Source organism: Salvia hispanica, chromosome 1, assembly GCF_023119035.1.
Source record: "Salvia hispanica cultivar TCC Black 2014 chromosome 1, UniMelb_Shisp_WGS_1.0, whole genome shotgun sequence".
Taxonomy (NCBI): domain Eukaryota; kingdom Viridiplantae; phylum Streptophyta; class Magnoliopsida; order Lamiales; family Lamiaceae; genus Salvia; species Salvia hispanica.
The window spans coordinates 13,671,436-13,694,493 of NC_062965.1; the positions used below are offsets into that span (position 1 = coordinate 13,671,436).

Consider the following 23,058-nt stretch of genomic DNA (forward strand, 5'->3'; position numbering starts at 1 on the left):
CCGGCCGGGTGTAGCCTTTAAAGGCCCTGCTGCCTCCTATCCACAATCGGCCGGATTTTTGCCTCTTTTTTATCTACTTATCCTAGAACACTCAACAAACACATGAAACTCCAAAAGATAGGTTAATTGGCTGGAAATAGACAATTCAAGCATCAAAACTCAACATTAAGCACCTCAACATACCAATTAAACCGACTAAAACATGAGTTTATATAATACCAACCTAACTTGGTATTATCCTTGCTATATAATTTGTGATGTAAATTTATGTATGAACATAATTACCTCATCACAATGACTAATTGGAAATTAGTCCTTATGACAAAATAAAACCGAATGATTGCATTCTTTGTTTTATAGTCATAAATTCCAAGAGTTCATTTATTTAACCATTTGTTGTGATCTTTAGAAATACTTTCTTTGGAAATCCAAAAGCAATTCTAATTTTAATAGCTAACTTGGAAATGTCTTTTAATGTTATTAGAGTCTTAGAAAGTGTGCAATTCATCACTTCTTTCATTCTAGGGTGTGAACCCTTTTAACTCTATCAAACATTACCTTAATTCCATTTATGAATATTCTATGAGACAAAATTTAGCTCCCACTTTTAAAAGTAGAAAAATACCAGTCTCAATATTCTTTAAGGCTATTAAAACAATTTAAACAGTGTCTGGAGTTAAATTCACTCTAGTTTAATAAAACGAGTCATGACGCTCTTATTAAACACTTAGAATTTAATTATTCATTAAGAAAAAGCTCCCACTATTTTAATTATCACTTTCACAACAAAATAAATAAAACAATAACTAATCAAATAGTCAACTCTAGGCTTGGAACATTAAAACAAATTTAATGTGCATACTATATTTACTATACAAGAACTTCTAGTATTTATAACAAATACTTATCTTGTTTCTAGTTGAATTTATTTTACTTGTCTTGTAATCAATCATTGTGATTATTTTTCTTACACCTTTATTTGAACAAACGCGATAATAAGATCATTTTATTTTGTATTGAATCCATGTCGAACATTAATGTTCTATTGACTCATCAACAAAATAATGGTTCAAAAGACTTAAGGATTAAAGAAACTTAATAATCAATATTTCTAGAAGAAAACTTTATAATAATTGAATCAACAATTTTAATCACAAGTAAACAATTTTGATATTAACCATGTTACATTTGATGTCATAAATAATTGGATGATCAAAACTTCATTTATCTAATAATGAAAACATTATAAAATGAATTGATAATCCAAAAACATAATTGATAAACTAGGAATAAAATTCCACATCAATAATCCATATGATATCAAAACCAAACAATATAAAAAACTCTTAAAATTCAACAATGTAAACATAAAAGCAAAAATAAACTCTTCTGACTTGAACATGGTCATCTCAAAAGTCCACCCCTTCTTTTCATCTTTGTTTGAGCAATCACAAGCTTGTTATAAAGCTCCAAAAACGAAAACTTTTTGTCGCTAAACAAAATTTCATTTCTGACTTCATTAAAGCTATCTGGAAGCCCATCAAGGATCATTATCTGTTGGGTTTCTGGGTCAACTTTCCCCCCCGACAAGTGAAGTTCATTGAAGTAGCCAAGCATGACTAGGGCATATACCCCCACGTCTTGGCCCTCTTCAAATACATCATGCCTTAAATGCTTCACAGCGATACCAGCTCTTGCCTTAGAGGACTTTTCTTCAAACCACGTGGGCTTGTTGACCAACGGCCTTTTGGGTTTGTCAAACCTCTCAAGGGCATTGCCAACATTGGCTAAAACGAAGCCCTTGAGATGACATTCCGCGGTATGCCACTGATCACGAAACTCCTTGTCCTCTCCTTGTAGATGGTATGTGGGCGGACGATTCTTGCTGAGAATCAATCTCAAGTCATTGATCAAACGATCAACATCAAGCTTACTTTTCCATTCCTTAAACAATTCAGAGTCACGCTTCCTCGAACTAAGTATGGCATAGTAAATATCCCAAGTATCAATCATCTTTCGTTCAAGCTGAGAACAAACACCAATAATATAAACATGTAAAATTTCAAGGAATTGCAAATAACCACAAAACAATTTATCAATTTTACATCCACAAAAATCAAGCACAAACGTTCTTCTACTAGGAAGCCGTGTCATATTTATGCAAGAAATCCATTATTTTTACTGTCCACAATGTCGACAGATAGTCCAGAGCCCATAAGAATGGCATGGCTGACTAACAATGCTAAAGCGTATAACCATAAAATTAAGCACTAAGGATTCTTTACTTGTGCGTGAACTCCTCTAAAGAAAGGTCGAACCGGACAAGCACCTCCTCCTATAGCTCCCTCTAAGCATTATTAAAATACAATCCTTATAATTTCGCAGCAATATTGCTCCGGTAAAGACCAGTCGCGATATTACTGAAAAACTAATTTTACGATTTTAATAACCTTTATCTAGAGAAGTCCAAACTTACGAACTGGTAATGTTCCTCCCGTAAAGACAGGCCGGTCACTACTTCGCACTAAGACCAATTTTATGGAGGCCATATACAAACGTGTTGTAATTATCGCTTCATATTTTCTTGTTGGTGGTTTTAATAGTTTAATTATCACTTAAGCAGATAAGGCAGGTATCCACATTCAAAGAATAATTAAACATGTACTAGCTATGCATGCAAGGCAATAAGTACATAGGCGATGCATGAGTTAAACTAGATTTTAACAAATAAAATCATAACTCAAATTAAATATCCATCATTCATCAATAAAACATGTAAACACATTTACACAAGGTTCACATAACCATAATGACGAAACTTGATCATTTAATTAAGCATCTAAAATAAATAGATAGAATTAAAATTCTATCTTCACATAAACAAGATTATCTAGACATTAAGTCCAATCTTAAACAATCATACATTATTAGTTAAAATAACGTATCTTGATTATTAGAATTACCTTTTAATACTATTAGGATTTACTTAGATAGAATTAATCCATCCTTATCCTAAAATTAATGTCTAGGTGTATATCATAAAAGATTAGCTAAGTCTCAATTTAAAATGCCCACTTTGATATATAAATCCGCATTTATCCAATTAAGACTAAATCCATTTAAAACACACCAATTAAATTTGAGAACTAAATTTCTCATAGCTTTCATAACATCACATGACAAGAAGAATCTTATTACATCTTTAATTCAAAATGATGTTTTCTAGATGAAATAAAATTCACCTTCATCAAAATTAAAGACAAAATTCAACTTAAATAAATAATTAAGGATTTTAATAGCAAAATTAATGCTCTATGAATTTTCATACCTTTAAATCACATTTGATGTTATCTAGATGAAACAAATTCACCTTCATCAAAATTAAAGATAAAATTCAAATTAAACTAGGAATTGAATTCCAATTAAAATCCAATTAACTATTTCAAACTTTAATAATTTAGGATTTAAGTAGCATGTTAATGCCAAATGAAATTTTCACTTCTTTAATTAAACTGATGTTATCTAGATGAAATAAAATTCACCTACATCATATTAAAGACAAAATTCAAACTAGGAATTAGATTCCAATTAAAATCCATCCAATTATTATACATGTAATTTTCGAAATTTTAAGGTTTATAAAACAATTGAAAACTTATGTCTTTTCCTTAGGTATATTTCTAGGAAATAATTCCATAACACACCAATTAAGAATATATAGATCTAATGATGTTCATCATAGATCTCGAATATTTTTGTGAAAAACTTGAATAAAATTCAAGATTCATAATATTCTTTCATCGATCTAGAACATCATATCATAGATCCAAAAATAAAATCAAGAAAAACATAGATCCAACACATATTATAAACATATAACATGTATTGCATTATTTTCGAAAATCCCAAGTTTTTACACTACAATTTTTGAAAAATTCAATTAATCAAATACATAATCAGAGCCTAAAAATTGGCTCTGATACCAATTGTTGGGACTACCGCAGCGGAAGACACGGAAAACAAACAGGTCCTTAACGGATCTATTTAGGTGATTATGCATTCGATTCCAATTTCATGCAACAAACATAGATCTATAGAACACACATCAAATATTCACATAAACATGCATATTCGACGTGAATTAAATGTTACCTCATAATCCGACATCGGATTGACGTTGCTTGCTGCACCTCCGGGCGATCCCTAGTTTACCGACCATGTATCTTCCGTACTATTCCCTTGTCCTTGATCATCCATCCGTGTGGGCGGATCTTGAATAATCAACAAATAGCTTTGAAGAGATCTAGGAGAAACACTACACCAAACTATCTATCTCGATTCAATTCTATGGATTAGAATGAACAAGACAAGATCAAACCAAAAACCCTAGCTCCCTATTTCTTGGAGGCTCGAAAATCGAGCCAAATGAGGGAGAGAGAAGCCACGCTAGTGGCGGCTAGGGTTAGGGTTGAGAGGTGCAACTTTTGGTGTTCTTGGGTTTCCCATACTCCTCACTATTTATAATAGACTTAATGGGCTAGTAAGGGGATCCATGGAATGATTTAGGTGTTGGACTCACCCATTAGATAATTAACTAATTAAATCAAATGACCCATGATTTAATATATTATCAATGAAATATTATTTTTTTCCACTAAAGAATAATATTGCACTCCCACCTAAATCACCAAATTACAAATAACTTGGGTCCATTTTATTTTATAATATTTTCCGCGTTTAAGATTATCTTGATCCATCAATTTAATTCTTTTGTCTGCTATGTGACTAGAATTAAATTAATTCTCCAAAGAGTTTTTCTAGTTTGAAACTTTATTTATTATTCGTGGAATAAATTCCAACTGCGCAGTTTTCTGAATAATAAATTCCTTTTTCAAACACCTCTTGGGGATCACCCCTTTGGGATTTAATCATACCACACTGGGCACGCAAATTCTATGAAATAATATTCCAATACCTTCATGTTATTCAATTACTACCACCCAATATATCATGCACTTGAGTTAAATACAAACTCTCACATATTGATAAGTAGGGCTGAGGAAAAATACCGAAAAAATGATATATCGCTCGTATCGTATTGAAAAATATAGAAAAATTATCGAATTTTCGATACGATACGATATCGTATCGTAAGTATTCGATACGATAACGATATGAATTTCCTTATATCGCGATATATCGTTTTATATCGAAAATATCGATATATATATATCGAAAATTTTCGATATATCGATATTTTCGATATATATCGAAAATTTTCGATATATCGATATTTTCGATATATATCGAAAATTTCGATATATCGATATTTAACGATATATCGAATTTCGGTACGATATATCGAAATATCGATACAATAACGATATGAAATTCTTTCATATCGATATTTTCGATACGATACACGATACAACGTTTTCGATACGATATATCGTATCGACCCACCCCTAGATAAGTCAAAGTGGCGTATGACTGAATAAACAATATTGATATTAATTCCATAGACTAGAAAATACTAAAATTTCTGAAATATATATTCTTAAAGTAGATAGCAATAAAGAATACATTTCATATTAGATCCTTTTAGTGCTTTACCACACCGGTGTTACTAATCTCGTCTTAGGTAAGAGAGAATTATCACAAACACCGCAACCGTACCAATAGGTAGCCAAAGCCTATCTAGGTTGTGAATACGTTTTTCTTCTTACTAGATCTGGCCAAGTCCCCTACTGGAAAACTCATGAGGAGATTCATCGAATTTCCCTACTTGACCTTCTTAGTAAAAAGCCTTAGACTTGTTTATCATATTTCAATAATAAACCATTATATTATATTATTTATTCTCATAATTAGGTAAACAAGTGGACGTGGCGTTTCTCGTATACATGCACAAGCTGACTGTACAAAGGCATGTACGCTCGAAGCATCTTTTAGTATACAAACCCCAACAGTTAAGCCAGGTCATGTTCCGTTCTTCGCTGCTGGAATCAGCTCTGTAATTTCTTTTCATACCTAATTTTGCGATTAGATTTGTGATTTGATTTTGTAAATGTGTTTAATTGTATTTTCTCTTCTTCTTCAATAGGTTCTTCATCCGAAGAATCCTTTTGCTCCGACTTTGCAATTTAATTACCGCTATTTTGAGGGGAGAGGGGAGAAGGGGATTAGGGCGGGGGAGAAGGAGGAGGAGGTAGTATCTGCCGGAAGAAGAGAGTGAGTCTTGAGGGAGGGGAAAAGGAAAGAAGAAGATGAAATTGAAGTGTAAAAATAATTAGGAAATTAATTAGGAAGTAAAAATTCAGAATTAAAAGTTTAATTTGGTCAAAATCGAGACTAAACCCATTAACCCTTAGTTTTTAACGGAAAAGTTGACGGAGGACCAAAATGATCAAATTTCCATATGTTCAGGATAACAAAATCCAAAAGATAATGTTTAGGACCAAAAACGTAAAATGACCATATGTTCAGGACCAATTTTGGCCTTTACTCTCCAAAAAATTAATTCAGATGCTGTTTTTGTTTGTGTTAGAGCATCCACTATAATCGGCGAGCGACCGGCTAACCGATTCCCGGCGCTAGCCGGCTTGCTCGCCGAACCATTGCAACCGGCGAGCGCTCGCCGATTATCGGGCGCTGGCCGATCCGCTCGCCGCCATTGTAGGCTGGCGATCGGCCAGCGCAATTTTTTATTTTTATTTTTTTAATTAAATTTTCAAAGCACTATATATACGCGATTTTCACGTCATTTTCATTCGCACCACTTGTTTTAACAAGTTTTCTCTCTCTCTTAATTTCTGTACAAGAGCAATAACGCGAAATGGATCACAACAACGAGTCTACTCTAGCGACGAGCGGGATGGGGGCAGATGGGCGCGGGTACTACAACATGTACCCTTGGCAGCAGATGATACCACAGGGCGGTGGGCAGGGGGTACCGGACATGCAACTCGGTATGCAGATGATGCCCGGTTGGGGAGCCGGGATGCAGAAGATGCTACAGATGATGCTGGGGTGGCAAGCGGGGGTGCAGCCCGTGACGCCCGGGGGGGACAATGTCTATCACCCCACTCTTGATTTTTTTACTGTGTCTTCCCACACATCGACCCCATTGGAGACTCAATTCACTGGAGATGACACTTTCTCCATAGAGGATTTGTTACCGGGCGTTCGATTCGGAGACACTCCCATTCAGACAGAGGGAGTAGGTCAAGGGTCGGGGCAGGGTCGGGGCGCACCAAAGAAGAAGAAGAAGGGCAAAAAGTGGTAGGCGAGTCGTCGCAGCCGGCTGATGACGACAGTGTACGGAGGAAGTGGATGGATGATGAGAACGTTGCGTTGTCTAAGGCTTGGGTGTCTGTTTGTGATGATCCCCTCGTTTCGAACAATCAGAGGATCGTCAACATGTGGGCTAAAATTGCAGCAGCCTACAAGAGGAATTGCCCGCATAGGAAGACATACACCGGGGAGGAGTGCTGGAAGGGGTGGGAGCGAATCAGGGCTGCGGTCTCCCGATTTGCGGGCTTGTACACCAACATCCTCCGCATGAAGACCAGTGGCCAGACTGACGAGGATTGCAGGAGGATAGCGGAGAAAGCCTTCCCCGTGTCGGGCCTGTATATGGAATTCACCTACTGGAACTACTATCTGGTGCTGATGGATTCCGAGAAGTTCCGAGCGGGTGTCGATGCTGGCTGGCCGAAGAAGCAGCGGCTAAACTATGCCGGTGATTACAGCGGCAGCAGCGGCGGTTCCCACGAACTCCCCGAGGATGTTCCAGAGGAGCCGTCCCCTCCATCCTTCGCTCGCCGCACTCGCCCGATTGGTCAGAGGAGAGTGCAATGGGCAGCGAGGGGAGTCGCCCAGAGGTCCCAGGAGGTCCAGTTGGCATCCCCCATGTTGGCAAGTCGGCAGCCGAGCTCGCCTTCTATGTACGTCAACAAACGCGCAAACAGATGCACAAGATCTTGGCCGAATGGAGGGAGGCAACTGATCCCGTGGAGAAGAGGTTTCTTCACTCAATGCTCGAGAGTATGCGGGTCGATTTGGATACCTTCGCGGCACAGTTGGGGGATCAGACGCGGGCTCAGATGTCGGGGGTGCAGCTGGTGGCGGTGGCGGTGAGGACGGCGGCGACGGCGACGAGGAGTAGAGTGGGGCGGGGGCTCGTGTGTGGAAGCCTGCATTTTTTTTTATTATGTAATTTTTTTATTTTTAGTTAATGTAATTTTTTTTTATTTAAATAAAATTAACGAATTTTTCCGTATATGTGTCTTAAATTTAATTCCGTATTTTGTGTTTAATTTCGTAAATATAGTTGTTTTTTTTAATAGTGCTGATGATGTTGCTAGCCTGCGGCTAGCCTATTGCATGTCCAGTTGCTTGTCCTGATGATGTGGCAGAAAGAATTTTAATGTTGGATGATGTTACAGGAGGAGAAATAGACTAGTCTATGACTGGCCTATTTTCCATTATAAAAATATACCGTACATTATGATTGTACTATAAAATACAGTTTATAGTACATGTCTTGATAGATGCCAACATTATACTGGACATCTGTTATCTGACGTGGCAGCCATAACTCAGAAGTTTTATCTTTATTTCCTTTCACTCGATTAAACACATTAAAAAAATAAAACTTTAAATTGAGAAGAAATAAAAAATGGTGGACGTAAAATTGCACAACAGATTGATTTCTACCACATCGTTTCAAACGAAAATTTACAGTATTAGTACTCCATTTCTTTTCATTTCTTTTTGAATTATCGTTTCTCTTTATTGTGGATATATACTACCAGAAATTTGAATAAAACATTAATACTAATAATCCAAACATTAAAGCGTCCAATTTATAATTGCCAACTTGTTGGTTTGTATGCAACTTCAATTAGTCTCATTAAAAAATTCCCAAAAAGGAATCAAATGGGTCGCGAAATGATAACTAACCGCAAATATGAATGTCTTTTTGTAATGAGTGTGATTAAAATACAAATTGTAGATTTTGAAACCACACGATTTTGCAAGGTGAAAAACACCTGTGTTGGAGCTGACAAATTGCCACATCATTTCCACATCTTTTATAATTATCCATATGCTCATACACACCTTCACCCTATATATATATTCACAATTTTTAAGCTTTGCAACTCACTACATTTTCGTCTCTCTATTTCTTTCAACAAGTAGCCAATTTATCCATTTGCTGCAAGGATACACTGATAATAACTCTAAATTGATGCTTCAAAGATTGGCTCGTGAATATTAATCATCTCGTTATTTGATTTTTACAAATATTGTACAAGAACAGCGATTTTTAGGCAAGGTTATTTGATCCACCATCAACTACAAGATTTCTCATTTTGACAGTATATACATTTTCTCCTCTGCAAGGATTAAGAGAGGTAATGCTGGAATTTCCTTTTTTTTGTATCATCCATACCTCCGCATCTACTAAGAACAACTTCAAATAATTCGTGATTTTATAATTAATGCACTTTTTTTGTGTGAAAAACGGATTATTGGGATCGTGAAGATCCAGAGATTTTATTTAATTTTGGTTAGGGTTCTGATTGCGTCATTGGATTAAATGATTCGGATAGGGTTGAAAAGTGAGATTTATGTGTGTATGAGTTGTTATTGCAAGCTGAAATTGATTTATTTTTGTAGTAGTTCATAAGTGCTGAATTTCTTCATAATTTGAAGTTAGTTGTGTTATTCTCTTTTGCAGAAGTGAAATGAATTGCAAAAATCAAGAATGTTCATTGCCCCTTCCACCTCCATTCCCCTCTCAAAGAATAGGGTTGTTAACAAGTGGATTGACGAAGAGGGAGAATTGCTTCTGTGCTCACAATGCTGTAAACACTTCGTTGGATCGTCTCTTCGATGAGGCCTACCGAGCTGATATCTCCGTTTCGACTGAAGATGGTGGCATCATCTATGCACACGCCAGTATTCTTGTGAGTTTTTCAAGATACACACACATAAATTTATATATATGCACTGATTAAATGGTTGTGTTATGTGAAAGTTAAATGGATCAAGTTTGTTAAGTTGATTTGGTGAATGCAGGGCATGGCTTCTCCAGTCTTCAAGGCTATGCTGACCAAATTGAAAGGCCGAGGTCAGAGGAAACGGCCATCAATCCTAATTCCCGGGGTTCCATCCGAAGCAGTTCGTGTTTTCATCCGATTCTTGTATTCATCATGGTATATAACACCGAATTGATTCATCATTTCTGTTCAATCATAGTTGCTTCAACCGTTGTAGTGCAAATATGAAGTCACTTTTTGTTAGATAGTTTCATCATTTCTAATTATTCAGAGTATTTCTTTGTTAGAGTATTCCTCGTTTACAGTTTATGTGCCATCCATCTGCGTATGGACGACAACATAAACATACATGTGATTCGTATTAATGATACTGGAACGAGAAAATAGGTCTAACAAGAAAAATCAGCGTAGTTATGTGCATACATCTTGCTCACCAATCTGTTTTACTGTTGTAGCTACGAAGAAGAAAAGATGAGGGAATTCGCAATGCATTTGTTGGTGCTGTCACATGCATATGCCGTTGGTCAGCTAAAACGTCTATGTGAGCATTGGCTGGAGACGAAGCTGATCAACAGTGAGAATGTGGTTGATATCTTTCAACTTGCTTTGCTGTGTGATGCTCCTCGCCTGAGCATCATGTGCCATCGCTTCATTGTAACGAACATCAAGGCAGTTCAAGCCACGGATGGGTGGCAGGACATGAGAACGAGCCATCCAGTCCTAGAGAAGGAACTGATGGAGTCTTTGGCTGATGAAGACGCTGTAAGTAACAGAAATATTCACAAAGTGAATGATATCTTCTGTTTCATGTGTGCTAACTAACTAACTACCAAGGAACATTCAAAACTTGTTCAGATACAAAAGGACAGGAAGAGGAAGCAGGACGAGAAGAAGATGTACATGCAGCTGTACGAAGCAATGGAGGCGTTAGTTCACATATGCAGAGATGGCTGCCAGACTATTGGGCCACACGACAAGGCTCTATGCAATGATCAAGGCCCTTGTGAATACTCAGCTTGTAAGGGCCTTGAAGCACTCGTTCGCCACTTTGCTGGATGCAAAACGAGAGGCACCGGTGGATGCAGCCAATGCAAGCGAATGTGGCGAATCTTGGAACTGCACTCGCGTCTTTGCCCCAGTCCGGACGATTGCAGAGTGCCATTGTGCAGGTAATTTCTTGTTTCACCTTTAGATTTTGTTGGATGATGTTACTAACTATTGTTCTTATTGGATGCATCTCCTAATATTCGAGTTCTGGAATTGCAGAAAGTTTAGGCAGAGAAGAAAACAGAACAAAAAAGAAGATGTTAGATGGAGAATTTTGGTGAAGAAAATAGTGAGATCAAAGAGTATAACTGGAGCCCCTTTCCTCTCTTTGGATTCAACATAAAACAGGGAATGGAAGATGATATAATTGATACTATCCCTTCTCTTGTATTAGCTCACTTTTAGCTCAATTCATATTTGTAATTGTATATATCCTTGATAATATATCCCTTTTGTCAATAGATATACCTATATATTTTTTCATTATTGAAAAGACGAATATAGCTTCAGCATAGCATTATTTCGTCTCGCGAGTTCAATATAATAGAAGGGGCATATATTTGTTCAATTGAAACAAAGCACTTGGACGTTCTAATCCATCTAGTGTCCTTCATGGTTACAACTTTTATATAACGAAACCAGAAGCAAGTAATAAAAATTAGATAGGAAATAAAATACCTAAGAAGGATGTTAGGCTGAAAAATGAGTATAAAATGCAAGTACATGGAAGTTGGATTTAATTTTCAAATCACCTTATGATATTATGTTCGTCTAAATATATGCACAATTTTAGTAAGATTTTGGTCAAAAACATTCACATCATGCTGCTATTCACCAGTCTGCATCGGATTTGAGTGCAATTCCAACTGCGGCGTTTCATCATACACCTTCAGGTCATACGTCTTTGCCTTCTCTACAAATTACATTACTCTATGTTTTGATTTTTGCTTCCGATTGATTGAACTGATAAATTGCATGGCAGTAAATTTTCTATGCATCTGGTTTCCAGATCAATATTTATGTATATAATGAAATGAAATGAAGCCTTAGATAACAAATTAACGAAGCCTCTGTTTGCTATAGTTTCGCTAGATATTGCACTTATATATCGTTCAAAAATTCTGCTGCTCGTTGAGTTCTTTCGGCCTATAGATTCTGTAAATTTCGACCTATTTTTTGCAGTTTCATGGTCTACCAAGCTAGTTGGGCTGTGGTATGTACATGTTGCTTGTTCCGGCACTCATTTTACTCCATAAGCATCCCTTGATCAAGTGTCCATCGATGGATCGATTAACAGGTGCTAAGTTACATGCTATCCTCCCACGGACTCGTGTCTGGACGCATGTGGTATCTATTGAGTACTGGCAACGATGCAGTTGCTGGCATCCGGAATGATCTCCCGGCCCCAACTGTTGCTCTATCATGCATCTTCCCAACATCTTTGCACACATTATCCAGTATAGACAGAAAGTCTCGCACGACCATGAAAATCCTGAAAGGATGAGCCTCCTCTTTCGCAGCATTTCCATGAAAATACTCTGTTACCTCTTTCACCAGCGACAGGGCTTTCCTTTCTTCGTCCTTAATTCTTGTGATTTCCTCAGTAGCCTCTTTAAGAAACTCTTTCATTGAATCAAAGAATTTTCCTTGAGTGCTTTGCCTCTCGTATTGCATGACTAATCTGACCTTTTGGAGTCCCATTTCAAGCTTAGAGACATAGCTGCTCAGTACGTCCGAGTCCATTCCTGCTGCCTTTTTGACACTGCCGATCTCTTTGCTTAGCCCGGACACAATGTGCAATCCTTGCTTCTTGAACTCCTCTTCCTTGGACTTGATATTCATTTTAGTTTCACTTGCTGGATCTGAATCTGTGCCTTCTGACCTGATTATCTCTTGGACAACAAAGTGAAGTAAGGTCGTCTTTCCATCTGTTCCTTTTACGTCTACTAGCTTAAGCAATGTATCCAATTTGAAGGCTCTCGCATCACCGCGATTTGTGCCATCGTTCATGCGGTTCCCTGTCCGTAGAACAGCTTCAAGCAGCTTTAGGAACATGCGGCTATTCTTCAATTCTTTACTTGCTTCCTGCATAATGAAATGAGCCATGTGTTGAAAGATTTTACATCTATTGTCCGCATTCATTTAAAATTTCTAGATTGATGACTACTGTCAATACATATAGTTGATTGATTTACTAATTCAATAACTTGTGACTGCAATAACCAAATAGAATATTCTCTTACCTCTAGTGTTTGAAAAGACTTTCTCAAGTATGTTAGTTCTGTGTGGAAGTTGGCTCTATAAAGCATGGCTTCCACTCTTTTAAAGGCAAATGGAATATCAAGAATTGCCTTGAGGAATCGCTCTGCTGACCCCAATTTCGAGCATTCACCCTTGTAGTCTTTAAGTTTTATCTCTTCCTCCTTGGTTGGTGCCATCTTTACCAAAGTCTCCAAGAGCTCAGGACCCAATCCCTCTGGATTTCCTGCAGCACCAAAATAACAGTTACTGGTGTATAATGATGAAATATAAAGTTTCTTTAGCTATGCTGTATGCTCACTATTCTACTACAAAAATACAAGTAGCACACCACGGTGTCCCAAATATCAACAATTTGCCAGTACGCCAGTTTAATTGCTAAAATCTTTACTATATTAAAGATGTTTGAAGTAGATGGGTTGAACTTCGACTCCAAGAAAGATGCATACTTGTTATTTATCAAAGTGTTTGTGTCTTTGATGCCATATGGTCTCCCAGATTACATTCAGAGGGAGTGACATTATTAACCCTTCTCCCCAGCTGCTTAGGTTTTTTTTGTTTTGTTTCAAATCTCCTATAGAAATTCAGTTTCTTCTGTTGGACTTCAATTTTAGTATACAATGTTAACAGAGAATCATAAATACTCACATTTATAGTATTTTAGTTATCTAGCTATATTAGTTCACTTTGATTTCTCTTACAATATTTTATGTCAGGAAGAGGTCGAGGAACAAGAGAGTGAATAATTATCTGTAAAGCATCAGGTGTCATATATATATTTGATGAGGCCTTTATATTTTCTAGTGAGTGGTGATGAAGGTTCCATGAGAACGACTAAGATCTGCTCGCATGAAACTCTTAGGTGGATGAATGAATGAATGAACATGGTGTAGCTAATAAATTGGATGATAGAAAGAGTCACTAGTCATGCATGCTATTCACTATAGGAGTTTTTACTTAAAGTGAGAGGATTAATTGATAAAACATAGGATTGCTCTTTGAAGGATAAGATAGTATAAACAAGCTCAAAATTACTTAATCCATCAAATTAAGCAGTGGATTAGCTTGGATTGTTTTTATTAATCTTCCTATCAGGCTTTCACTCAAAGTAAAGACCCCCCCCCCCCTAAAAATACTATGAATTTTCTGGCAATAATGAGGGGGCTAGTTTTTCTTCTTAATATCAGTATTCTATGACTGGATATGCATTCAATTTTAAAATGAGAATGCTCTCTTTCAGATGCAAATATCCTCAACTCTGTCTTTCTTTACTAGTACTACATGAAATTTTATTCCTCACCTAACCATATCACTTCTTATCGAGATAACTATTTTATCGAATCCACTTATAGAACACTATAACTTCAGAAAGGCGAAAGAGTGTAGCATACCATCTTGAAGTGATTCAGCAACCTCTTCTTTTGTGACATTCAATGCACGTAATAGGATCGCGATGTTCTGGGACTTCTTCGGATCCAACACTCTGATCTCCTGCTCCGTAGCTGACTTTTTAGTTGCATCTTTTGCGACTGAATTTGCAGAATTGAATCCGAAAAGCGACTCCATGGCATCCTCATTCAACCTGCAGTACACAATCCACATGAGTATCGTTCTACACATACAAGAAAAGCATATATCCACTTACTGGAAGGAGCTGGAGTTCAACTGGTCCCAAACTGTGGCTCGGTCTGAGCTGGCTCGTACTTTGTCCCAATGCAGAGGCTTCAGTTTTGGTTTAGATCCACTCTTGTCCTCTATATCTACTTCCTCTGTCAAACTAACACCTTTAGTAGGACTCTGGTTTGATTTGGGGCTAGTATTCTTTGACTGTAGTTTTATCACTTTATTGGAAAATGGTGGTGGTGTATATTGTTGTACATCTCCAAATTTTTTCGGGATAGATGACAGCTGTGGTGGCAGCGATGGAGGACGAGGAGGGGGCGGCGGCGGTGGGGGTGGGGGTGGAGCTGGAGCTGGGATTACAGATGTCTGTTGATCATCATCACTTATTGCTTGGAGCCGTGCCATATCTGGTGGTGGTGGAGGTCGTGCAAATTTGGTCCTTTTGGGAGTGAATGATATTGATTTGCTGGGCTGCAATGAAGAATTTGGCGGCGGTGGTGGCGGAGAAGGCGGCACCGACTGCTTGATGGAGGGGATTATCACTGGCTTTTTATCCGGAGATGACGCTGAGAGGCGAGATTTAGGTGAAGTTCTCTTGGAATGAGCAACTCGATTAGTGTGGCTAATGCTGTTAGTCCAGTAGCTGTGGCGGGAGCTAGGCGACTCGTTGCTCATCGATGACCCTTGTGGAGTGTAGAAGTTGGTGTCGTGGCTCTCGTCGTCGGAAGACGACATCGGTGGCGGCGAATTGATGCTCGGAGGCTGCGGCAGCGGAGGCTTCGTCAGTGGCGGCAGCGGCTGCAGGTCTGGACTCGGCCGATAACGACTAGATCGCTTCCCCGAGTTCAGTTTCCGGTAGGGCGAGGCAGCCACGTCGTTCGCCTCGTTGGCTATGCTCGTGGCAGACGGTTCCACCGTGCCAATGTACAGGAAATTCGATGGCGGCATTCTCGATTCCTCATTCATCCTTTGCGAATTCCCTCCAACAAGCTTCTGCGACTCATCCATACGCTTGATGCGGCACTTGTAGAGAAGGAACACCACTGCCGACAGCATCGCCAGCGACAGCATCGCAGACGAGACTGCGATGGCGAGTTTCTTGATCGAATTGGTCTGCCGGGGGACGGGTGGGGTTGCCGCGGCAGTGCTGCTGCTGCTGGTGGATGGCGTTTGCTGGCCCTGATCCACCAGGGGTCCATTCGGAAGCTCGTGGAAGAAGGGATGGTCTTGGTCCGGAGCTGCAGGCGGAGACGGAGGAGGCGGAGGCGGCGGAGATGAAGTGTATGGAAAGAGTGGTTGATGCAGAATCCTTCTGTTGTTTTTCTCCTCTTCACCAATGAATTTGGAGTCTGCAACAAATGATAGGGTCAAGAAAATGCTAATGATACAATTAGCCTTCATCGTGTGATCTCTCTTATGTTGTTTTCTCTCACCTTATTCATCTCTAGTCTTTGTTCCTAAATTCACAGAGAGAGAGAGAGAGAAGTGTATACTGTAAAGGGTAGCTTGGGAGTGCTGCAAGATCTAGATGCTGTTTAGTCAGCACTTTTCCGTATAAATATTCCGAGTATTTAACAGTTTTACGACTGAAAGGTGTAATTCGTTATTGACAAGTAGAATAATTTTGTTAGTAAAGTTGAGTTATAATACTCCTTCCTTCCCCCGTAAGAATATGTATTACTACTCCTCAATTGGGTGAGTCTTATTCTTTTAATATTCCAATTATATTAAATCATTTTTTACATATAAAATAAAACATCTAAACACTATTGCACTTTATTCCAGCACCTAATTTACGTGGACGCATAAATTATTAATGATAGGGGCTTAACCATTTTTTTATTACTTAAAGTGATACTGCATTTTATTCCCTCCCTCCTACAATAAAAGACATTTTTGTCATTTCGGTCCGTCCCACAAAAAGAGTCACATTTCACTTTTACGTAAATAGGTCCTACATTTCACTAACTCACTTCACTCAGATTCATTAATATAGACTCTATCGTTCACTAATATTATTTTAACTACTTTTATTTTTGCTAATTTTGTTTTAAAGCTCGTGTCATTTTCAAGTAGTCTATTTTTATAAGATGGAGGTATTAGATATAGTATTCATGAAAATGATATATAATGGAGGTATTAGATATATGGTATTCATGAAAATGATACTATATATTAATGGAGAAAATCAGATGGGGGTATGGATGGAATGATCCCTTTTTATTTTATGTGCTTTTGGAAATAAATGGAGGATGATGACTGCGTAGTGCTTGGGCTAAAGGACCACGTTCCTCTCCCTCTTTTTTGTCTAAAATATCTTTTCTTCCCATTTTGATGCTTTTCGTGCTTGCCGAGGCCGACACTTTTTTCCTTGTTGATGCCGTTTTTATCACATTTCATTTTCCTCTTTTCTCTTTATATTATTTTAAATATTCTCCTACTTTTTCATTGATTTTCACATCCTATCTCCAGCTCATCTACACGTAAAAAAATTTAAAGTATGAATGTTTTTTTCTTAAATGTCCGGTATATTTCATAATGACGGATTAATATTTTATTTTAATGTTTTAAATTTTTTATACATATGATGGACCTATTTCATCTAAGACAATGGTCAATGGACACTATTGGAAACCAATAGGTTAAATGATATTTTGATCACACATTGTCAAAAATATGTCGCTGTATATGACATTGCAATCAGACTGATGGTGACATGTGGCGAAATGTATTATCTTTATCAATTCCTGTAATTTCTCAGTTGTATGATTAATTTCTCATTTCAATCTTGACAACAACATTTTTACGTTTTTATTGGGAACTGACTACAAAAATATCATCTCGCTTAGCAATAGTAGTATAAATTTTTAACACGATGGAAACAATTTCTGTTGTACAACAAGTAGGATAGGAAAGTCAGGTTTACTCGAGCAAAATACTACATTTGTCCAAAATTAAATGCCTTATTTTTCTTTTTTTTCAATCACATCCCACTAATTTTTTCTATTAATTTTTTTTACAAAGTCAAACAATTTCTTAAAACCCGAACCGATAAAAAATGGGACATCTACTGATGGAAGAGAAAGTAAAAAATCAGAAATGATGGATGTGTTCAGACAGGATTACTGTAGTCTATATACCCTTAACGAAGATGTTTTAATTCTAAGTAAGATTTACTCCTTCTGTCCCACAATAAGAATCACATTTTACCATTTCAGTCCGTCCCACAATAAGAATCACATTTAACTTTTACCAAAAATGGTAAGTAGGTCTCACATTCCACTAACTTATTTCACTTACATTTTATTATAAAAGCAGTATAAAAAAGTTAAACCCATATTCAACTAACTTTTCAACACACTATTCTTTACATTTCTTAAAACTCATGCTCACACATAATGTGAGTCTTATTGTGGGACAAATGGAGTATTTTTTAACTTCGAAATTGGAAAGGAAAGTGTGAGATCTTAACTCTAGGCCTATTGCGTGTAGACTAAAAAATTCAACATCTAAATAAAGGGGCATAGTCAATAACGGAGTTAGGATTTCATTATTGAAGTGTCAGTGTAATATTATTGTCGTTAAAAGTAGCGTCAAAGTCGTGTCGATCAATGAAACGTACTTATGACACATTAAATTTGGTCATGCTAACCTAAGAAGGATTCAAGAGATGAACGATTTAAAAATAGATCCTATCAATACATGGGAATCCTATTTGGAAGGCAAAATGATCAAAAGATCCTTCAATGTCACATGGAATAAGCCATAGGGTCAAGAAAGTACCAGAGAACATTCATATAATTTATGCAGTCCAATGTCAACTCAAACTAGAGATGATAAAATGTAATTGATCACCTTCATAGATTGCACTAAATACGTATATGTTTGTTTGATGTGTCACAAGTCATCATTTCAGAAATTCAAGGAATTCAGGGTACTTGTGATGAACATTCATGGTAAGACTATCAAGTACTCTCTCGATCCGCGAATAGGAATCCCGTTTTTTCATTTTTGGTCCGTCAACGAATATGAGTCTCAGTTCATAATAACTATAAATGGTAAAGAGGCTCCCACATTCCACTAACTCATTTCACTCACATATAATTTAAAATTAATAGTATATACAACTGAGACTCATATTCCACTAACTTTCTTCCACCCACTTTTCTTAACTTGTTTTTAAAACCCGTGCCGGATAGGAATGTGACTCCTATTCGCGGACGGAGAAAGTATCTATGATTTGATCAAAGGGGATAATATTTTAGTGATGAGTTTTTGAACTATTTGTCAGTAACAAGAATCTAAACCCAAGATTGCACCAATACGCCTCAACATAAAGGCGTATCCAAGAGAAAAAATTGAAAACTTTAGAAATAGTTAGATCTATAATGAGTTTTACGAGTATCGGGTATCTATTACCCGTGTGGGTGGTCGGGTTGGATCGGGTATTCTTGATACCTATTTGACACCCCTAAATTATGATAGTATAAATAGCATATATATAGTTTATTCAACATAGTATAAGAGCAGAGTTTGTTTAAAAAATTGATAAAGGTTAAAGGGGAGAGAGAATAAAGTAGAAAAATAAAATAAAGCATGAGAGAGAATGTTAGAGTAAAATAGAAGAGGATAAAGTATTTTGTTAAAAAAACAAAACGATTGAACTACATTTGGACGTCCCGAAAAAATATGACTCAACTACTTTGGAATGAGTGAAACATTAAATATTTGGACCATATCTGCAACTAGTCTTTTACTTCCTCCATGCGCCATTAATTGTTCCAATTTGTCATTTTCGTCCGTCAATGAATAATTGTCCCATTTAATTTTTTTTACTATTTTTAATAATAAAACTTATATTTCAATGACTTTTTCTACTATTTTTTATTATTACATTTCTTCAAATATGAAAATGATCTTAGGTTTATAGAAGGAGAAAGTATTTAATCTACCAACTAGTCAAACACAATAACACATGTCACAACACTCACACTACTTCAAGGACGTAAATTAAAATAAACTAGAAAGAATATCTTGTCTTTAGCATTAATTCCAAATAGTTGATATTCATTATGCATTAATGGCATCCGCAATGGGGCGGACGATGCGACGGACGATGTATAGTCAAACACAATAACACGTGTCACGGCACTCACACTACTTCAAGGACGTAAATTAAAATAAACTAGAAAGAATATATTGTCTTTAGCATTAATTCCAAATAGTCGATATTCATTATGCATTAAGGGCATCCATAATGGGGCAGACGATGCGACGGACGACATCGTCCGTCGCATCGTCCGCCACTGCAGCATCGTGGACGATGGGTAACCCATCGTCCGCGCCCGATACATCGTCAGCGGACGATGCGCGGAGGATACCCATCGTCCGTCGCATCGTCCGCCACTGTGGACGAGGCGGACGATGGGTCACGGACGATGCGACGCGGTTTTTTTTTTTATTTTATTAAATTTTCAAAACCTATATATTCCTCTTTCACTTCATTTTTCTCACTTCACTCTCATCAAATTCACTACATTTTCAAGCAAAATGGATTCCGGAGATTATCCGAATAGTCCGATGTTCGGTGGTGCACGATGGCCGGGTACAGAACCCGATGAATACCGGCCATTCGACAACAACGCCGAGTACGATCCCGACTTTTCCACCCACTCATACGGGCTGTCCGACATGGAACTGTCTCCACACCGTCCCTCCGCTTCTGGGTCCGCCTCCAAGAAGAAGCGGACCAAGGCACGAGCCCAGAAGTTGCCTACAACGGAGGTATGTGAAGAGTTCGCCCCGGGAAGGACGAACTACTCCGACCCCGAATCCATCGTCTTGACGAGATGTTAGATTGATGTTTCGGAGGATCCGGTGTACGCCAACAACCAGAGGGTGGCTGCGTATTGGGAGCGCATCGCCGAGAAATACAACGCGGCCAAGCCGGCGAACGCGTACAAGCGCCACAGGGAGCAGCTCCGCAAGCACTGGGATCAAATAAAGAAGCAGGTAAATTTGTTCGCGGCGGAGTACGAGAAGTGCGAGAGGGAGCAGGCCAGTGGCGAAAGTCTCGTGGATGTGCGGGACAAAGCGATGCAGTCGTACATTTCATTGTATGGCGATTTCAAGCACTACCAGTCCTGGGCGCTCTTGAGGGACAAGCAAAAGTTCGTTGGTGGTGTGATTCCCCAATCGACGGCGGCGAGGAGGAGGGCGTCGAAGCGCACCTTCAATGATTATACAAGTAGCGATAGCGGCACGTCTCCGATGGACCTCAACAGTCCGGTGTTCGAGGATGAGAGTTCCGGCACACCGATGTCCTCCCGGCGTCCCCCTGGCGTCAAGGCTGCCAAGGGCTAGGGCAAGGCCACATCCTCCTCCGTCGCGTCGCCTGAGCAAGCCCCGTCGCCGACCCCGAGTTCGACGCCGTCCGCGACTTCGACCGCGGCCCATGCGTACGCGGATTTGGCGGCCTCCTCCGACTACCGGGCGTTGTTGGCCGCGCACGCCCTCATGCAGGCGACCAACCCGGCTCAAATCGAGGGCATCCAGCGGATGATCGATGGCCTCAGCCGCAAGTTGGGACTTCTCTAGACTAGCCTCCTTTTTTTGTATTTAGTAGGCCTGCTTATTCGGCCGGTACCGGTTCTAATCGGACCGGTTGACCGGTTAACCGGTTTTAAATTTTCATAAATTTAAGAACCGGAACCGGAACCGGAACCGATCGGTTCCGGTTTGGAACCGGCCGGTTAAGAACAGGTCGATTCCGGTTCCGAACCGGAACCGATGTGTAATTTTAATCCGAATTTATTTATAATTTTAAATAGTTTAATACTAAAAAAATAATAATCCAACATCTATAATTATAACAAATAATACCTAAAAATTAAAATAAATACACAAAATACAAACCAACAATACAATAATATTCATATATGGATAAGAGTGATGCCAAGTGTAGTAGGTCGGGTCGGACTAGTTTATGTTAGCAATTTTTTACTAATACAAAAATAGGAGTTCTAAACTTTAGCAATTTTTTAAAAACAAATGAGTTTTAAAATTGAATTTCATTTTCCCTTTTTTGGCTAAACATAGTATTCATTGGAATTTTCAATACTAATTGATATTGTTGTGACTATTTGGTTTATACCGGAACACTTAATAAATTATTCACAAATATGTTAAAATCGTATGTTAAATGAATTGTTACATAAATTTGTAATAAATGTATCATATGAAATGATATTGTATTTGTATAAGTTCTTTTGAAAACTAAAAACAAACTTATGATGTTCTACTCATTATAGTTAGTTCATAAAAAATGGATTAGGGAAATAATTATAGATTCAAAGTATCACAGATTAAACATTTAAATCTAAAAATCACTCAATGTTTCAAACTATTTTACTTTAATTCAAAATTAATTCAATAAATTAGATTTTTTAGTATATTAGATTATAAAAAAATAAAATTGAATTATAATCCGGTTCCCGGTTAGGAACCGGTGTTATTTAAAAAGTTGGAACCGGAACCGGATTTTCCGGTTCCGGTTCCTCAATTAACCGGTCGGTTCCGGTTCCGATTCCGGTTAACCAAGAACCGGAGAACCGTTTAAGCACCCCTAGTATTTAGTGCTTTTTTTTATTTCTTATTTTATAACTGTTTTTTAATTAAGTAAAATTAGAATTTCTCTTTAATTGTGTTGTTTTTATTTATTTATTATTTGTATTTACATTTGCAAACATAATAAAAATATAAATACAAAATAGTGAAATGCTTAGGACGGGCTATAGTCCGTCCCACTGCAGGTGGAATAGAAGGAGGATAAAATGATAACGTGGTGGTGCATAGGGTGTCGCTTAGGACGTCCCATCGTGGATGCCCTAAGCAAGTTAAGCACCCAACTTTAACTTTCCTATGTATCCTTCATAACTCATAACTGTAAAATGTTTATCCTTAACAATAATATATTAAATAAAAGTGCAAAATAAGGAGTATAAAATAATCATAGGTCCAAATTATAGTGCAAATTAAAATAGAGATTTTGTTCCGATTCTTA

General features: G+C 37.7%; 4 protein-coding genes and 1 pseudogene across 4 annotated transcripts; 4 read left to right on the plus strand and 1 right to left on the minus strand.

Annotated features, from left to right (window-relative positions):
- The window catches only part of LOC125187602, a 30,622-nt pseudogene extending 24,387 nt beyond the window's left edge, over window positions 1-6,235 (plus strand).
- A 1,097-nt stretch (window positions 6,236-7,332) lies between these two features.
- LOC125187611 (glutathione S-transferase T3-like) lies at window positions 7,333-8,406 on the plus strand. Its single transcript, XM_048084237.1, has 2 exons — window positions 7,333-7,946; window positions 8,349-8,406. Exons 1-2 carry the CDS (start codon window positions 7,333-7,335, stop codon window positions 8,404-8,406), a joined length of 672 nt encoding a protein of 223 aa, XP_047940194.1.
- Window positions 8,407-9,168: 762 nt separating this feature from the next.
- On the plus strand, window positions 9,169-11,639 carry LOC125216325 (BTB/POZ and TAZ domain-containing protein 4-like). The gene is made up of 6 exons (XM_048118021.1): window positions 9,169-9,419; window positions 9,746-9,974; window positions 10,087-10,223; window positions 10,523-10,829; window positions 10,923-11,236; window positions 11,334-11,639. The coding sequence occupies exons 2-6, from the start codon at window positions 9,753-9,755 to the stop codon at window positions 11,455-11,457; spliced, it is 1,104 nt and encodes a 367-aa protein (XP_047973978.1). The 5' UTR covers window positions 9,169-9,419; window positions 9,746-9,752; the 3' UTR covers window positions 11,458-11,639.
- Window positions 11,640-12,140: 501 nt separating this feature from the next.
- LOC125202099 (formin-like protein 6) lies at window positions 12,141-16,524 on the minus strand. The gene is made up of 4 exons (XM_048100436.1): window positions 15,019-16,524; window positions 14,765-14,955; window positions 13,358-13,599; window positions 12,141-13,199 (listed from the first exon to the last, which is right to left on the minus strand). The coding sequence occupies exons 1-4, from the start codon at window positions 16,395-16,397 to the stop codon at window positions 12,420-12,422; spliced, it is 2,592 nt and encodes an 863-aa protein (XP_047956393.1). The 5' UTR covers window positions 16,398-16,524; the 3' UTR covers window positions 12,141-12,419.
- Window positions 16,525-20,546: 4,022 nt separating this feature from the next.
- On the plus strand, window positions 20,547-21,359 carry LOC125187621. The gene is made up of 2 exons (XM_048084244.1): window positions 20,547-20,780; window positions 20,853-21,359. The coding sequence occupies exons 1-2, from the start codon at window positions 20,547-20,549 to the stop codon at window positions 21,357-21,359; spliced, it is 741 nt and encodes a 246-aa protein (XP_047940201.1).
- The last annotated feature ends 1,699 nt before the right edge of the window (window positions 21,360-23,058 follow it).

Bases quoted from the DNA above. Each gene is read 5' to 3' on its own strand.
- LOC125187611 (XM_048084237.1), top strand. From the start codon at position 7,333: ATGGATGATGAGAACGTTGCGTTGTCTAAGGCTTGGGTGTCTGTTTGT. The intron at 7,947-8,348 runs GTACGTCAACAA...TTTTTTTAATAG, and splicing joins CAGCCGAGCTCGCCTTCTAT to TGCTGATGATGTTGCTAGCC.
- LOC125216325 (XM_048118021.1), top strand. From the start codon at position 9,753: ATGAATTGCAAAAATCAAGAATGTTCATTGCCCCTTCCACCTCCATTC. The intron at 10,830-10,922 runs GTAAGTAACAGA...AAACTTGTTCAG, and splicing joins CTTTGGCTGATGAAGACGCT to ATACAAAAGGACAGGAAGAG. The intron at 11,237-11,333 runs GTAATTTCTTGT...CTGGAATTGCAG, and splicing joins TGCAGAGTGCCATTGTGCAG to AAAGTTTAGGCAGAGAAGAA.
- LOC125202099 (XM_048100436.1), bottom strand. From the start codon at position 16,397: ATGAAGGCTAATTGTATCATTAGCATTTTCTTGACCCTATCATTTGTT. The intron at 13,600-14,764 runs GTATGCTACACT...TTGGTGCTGCAG, and splicing joins TGCTGAATCACTTCAAGATG to GAAATCCAGAGGGATTGGGT. The intron at 13,200-13,357 runs GTAAGAGAATAT...TTCATTATGCAG, and splicing joins AGTCTTTTCAAACACTAGAG to GAAGCAAGTAAAGAATTGAA.
- LOC125187621 (XM_048084244.1), top strand. From the start codon at position 20,547: ATGGATTCCGGAGATTATCCGAATAGTCCGATGTTCGGTGGTGCACGA. The intron at 20,781-20,852 runs GTATGTGAAGAG...ACGAGATGTTAG, and splicing joins AGAAGTTGCCTACAACGGAG to ATTGATGTTTCGGAGGATCC.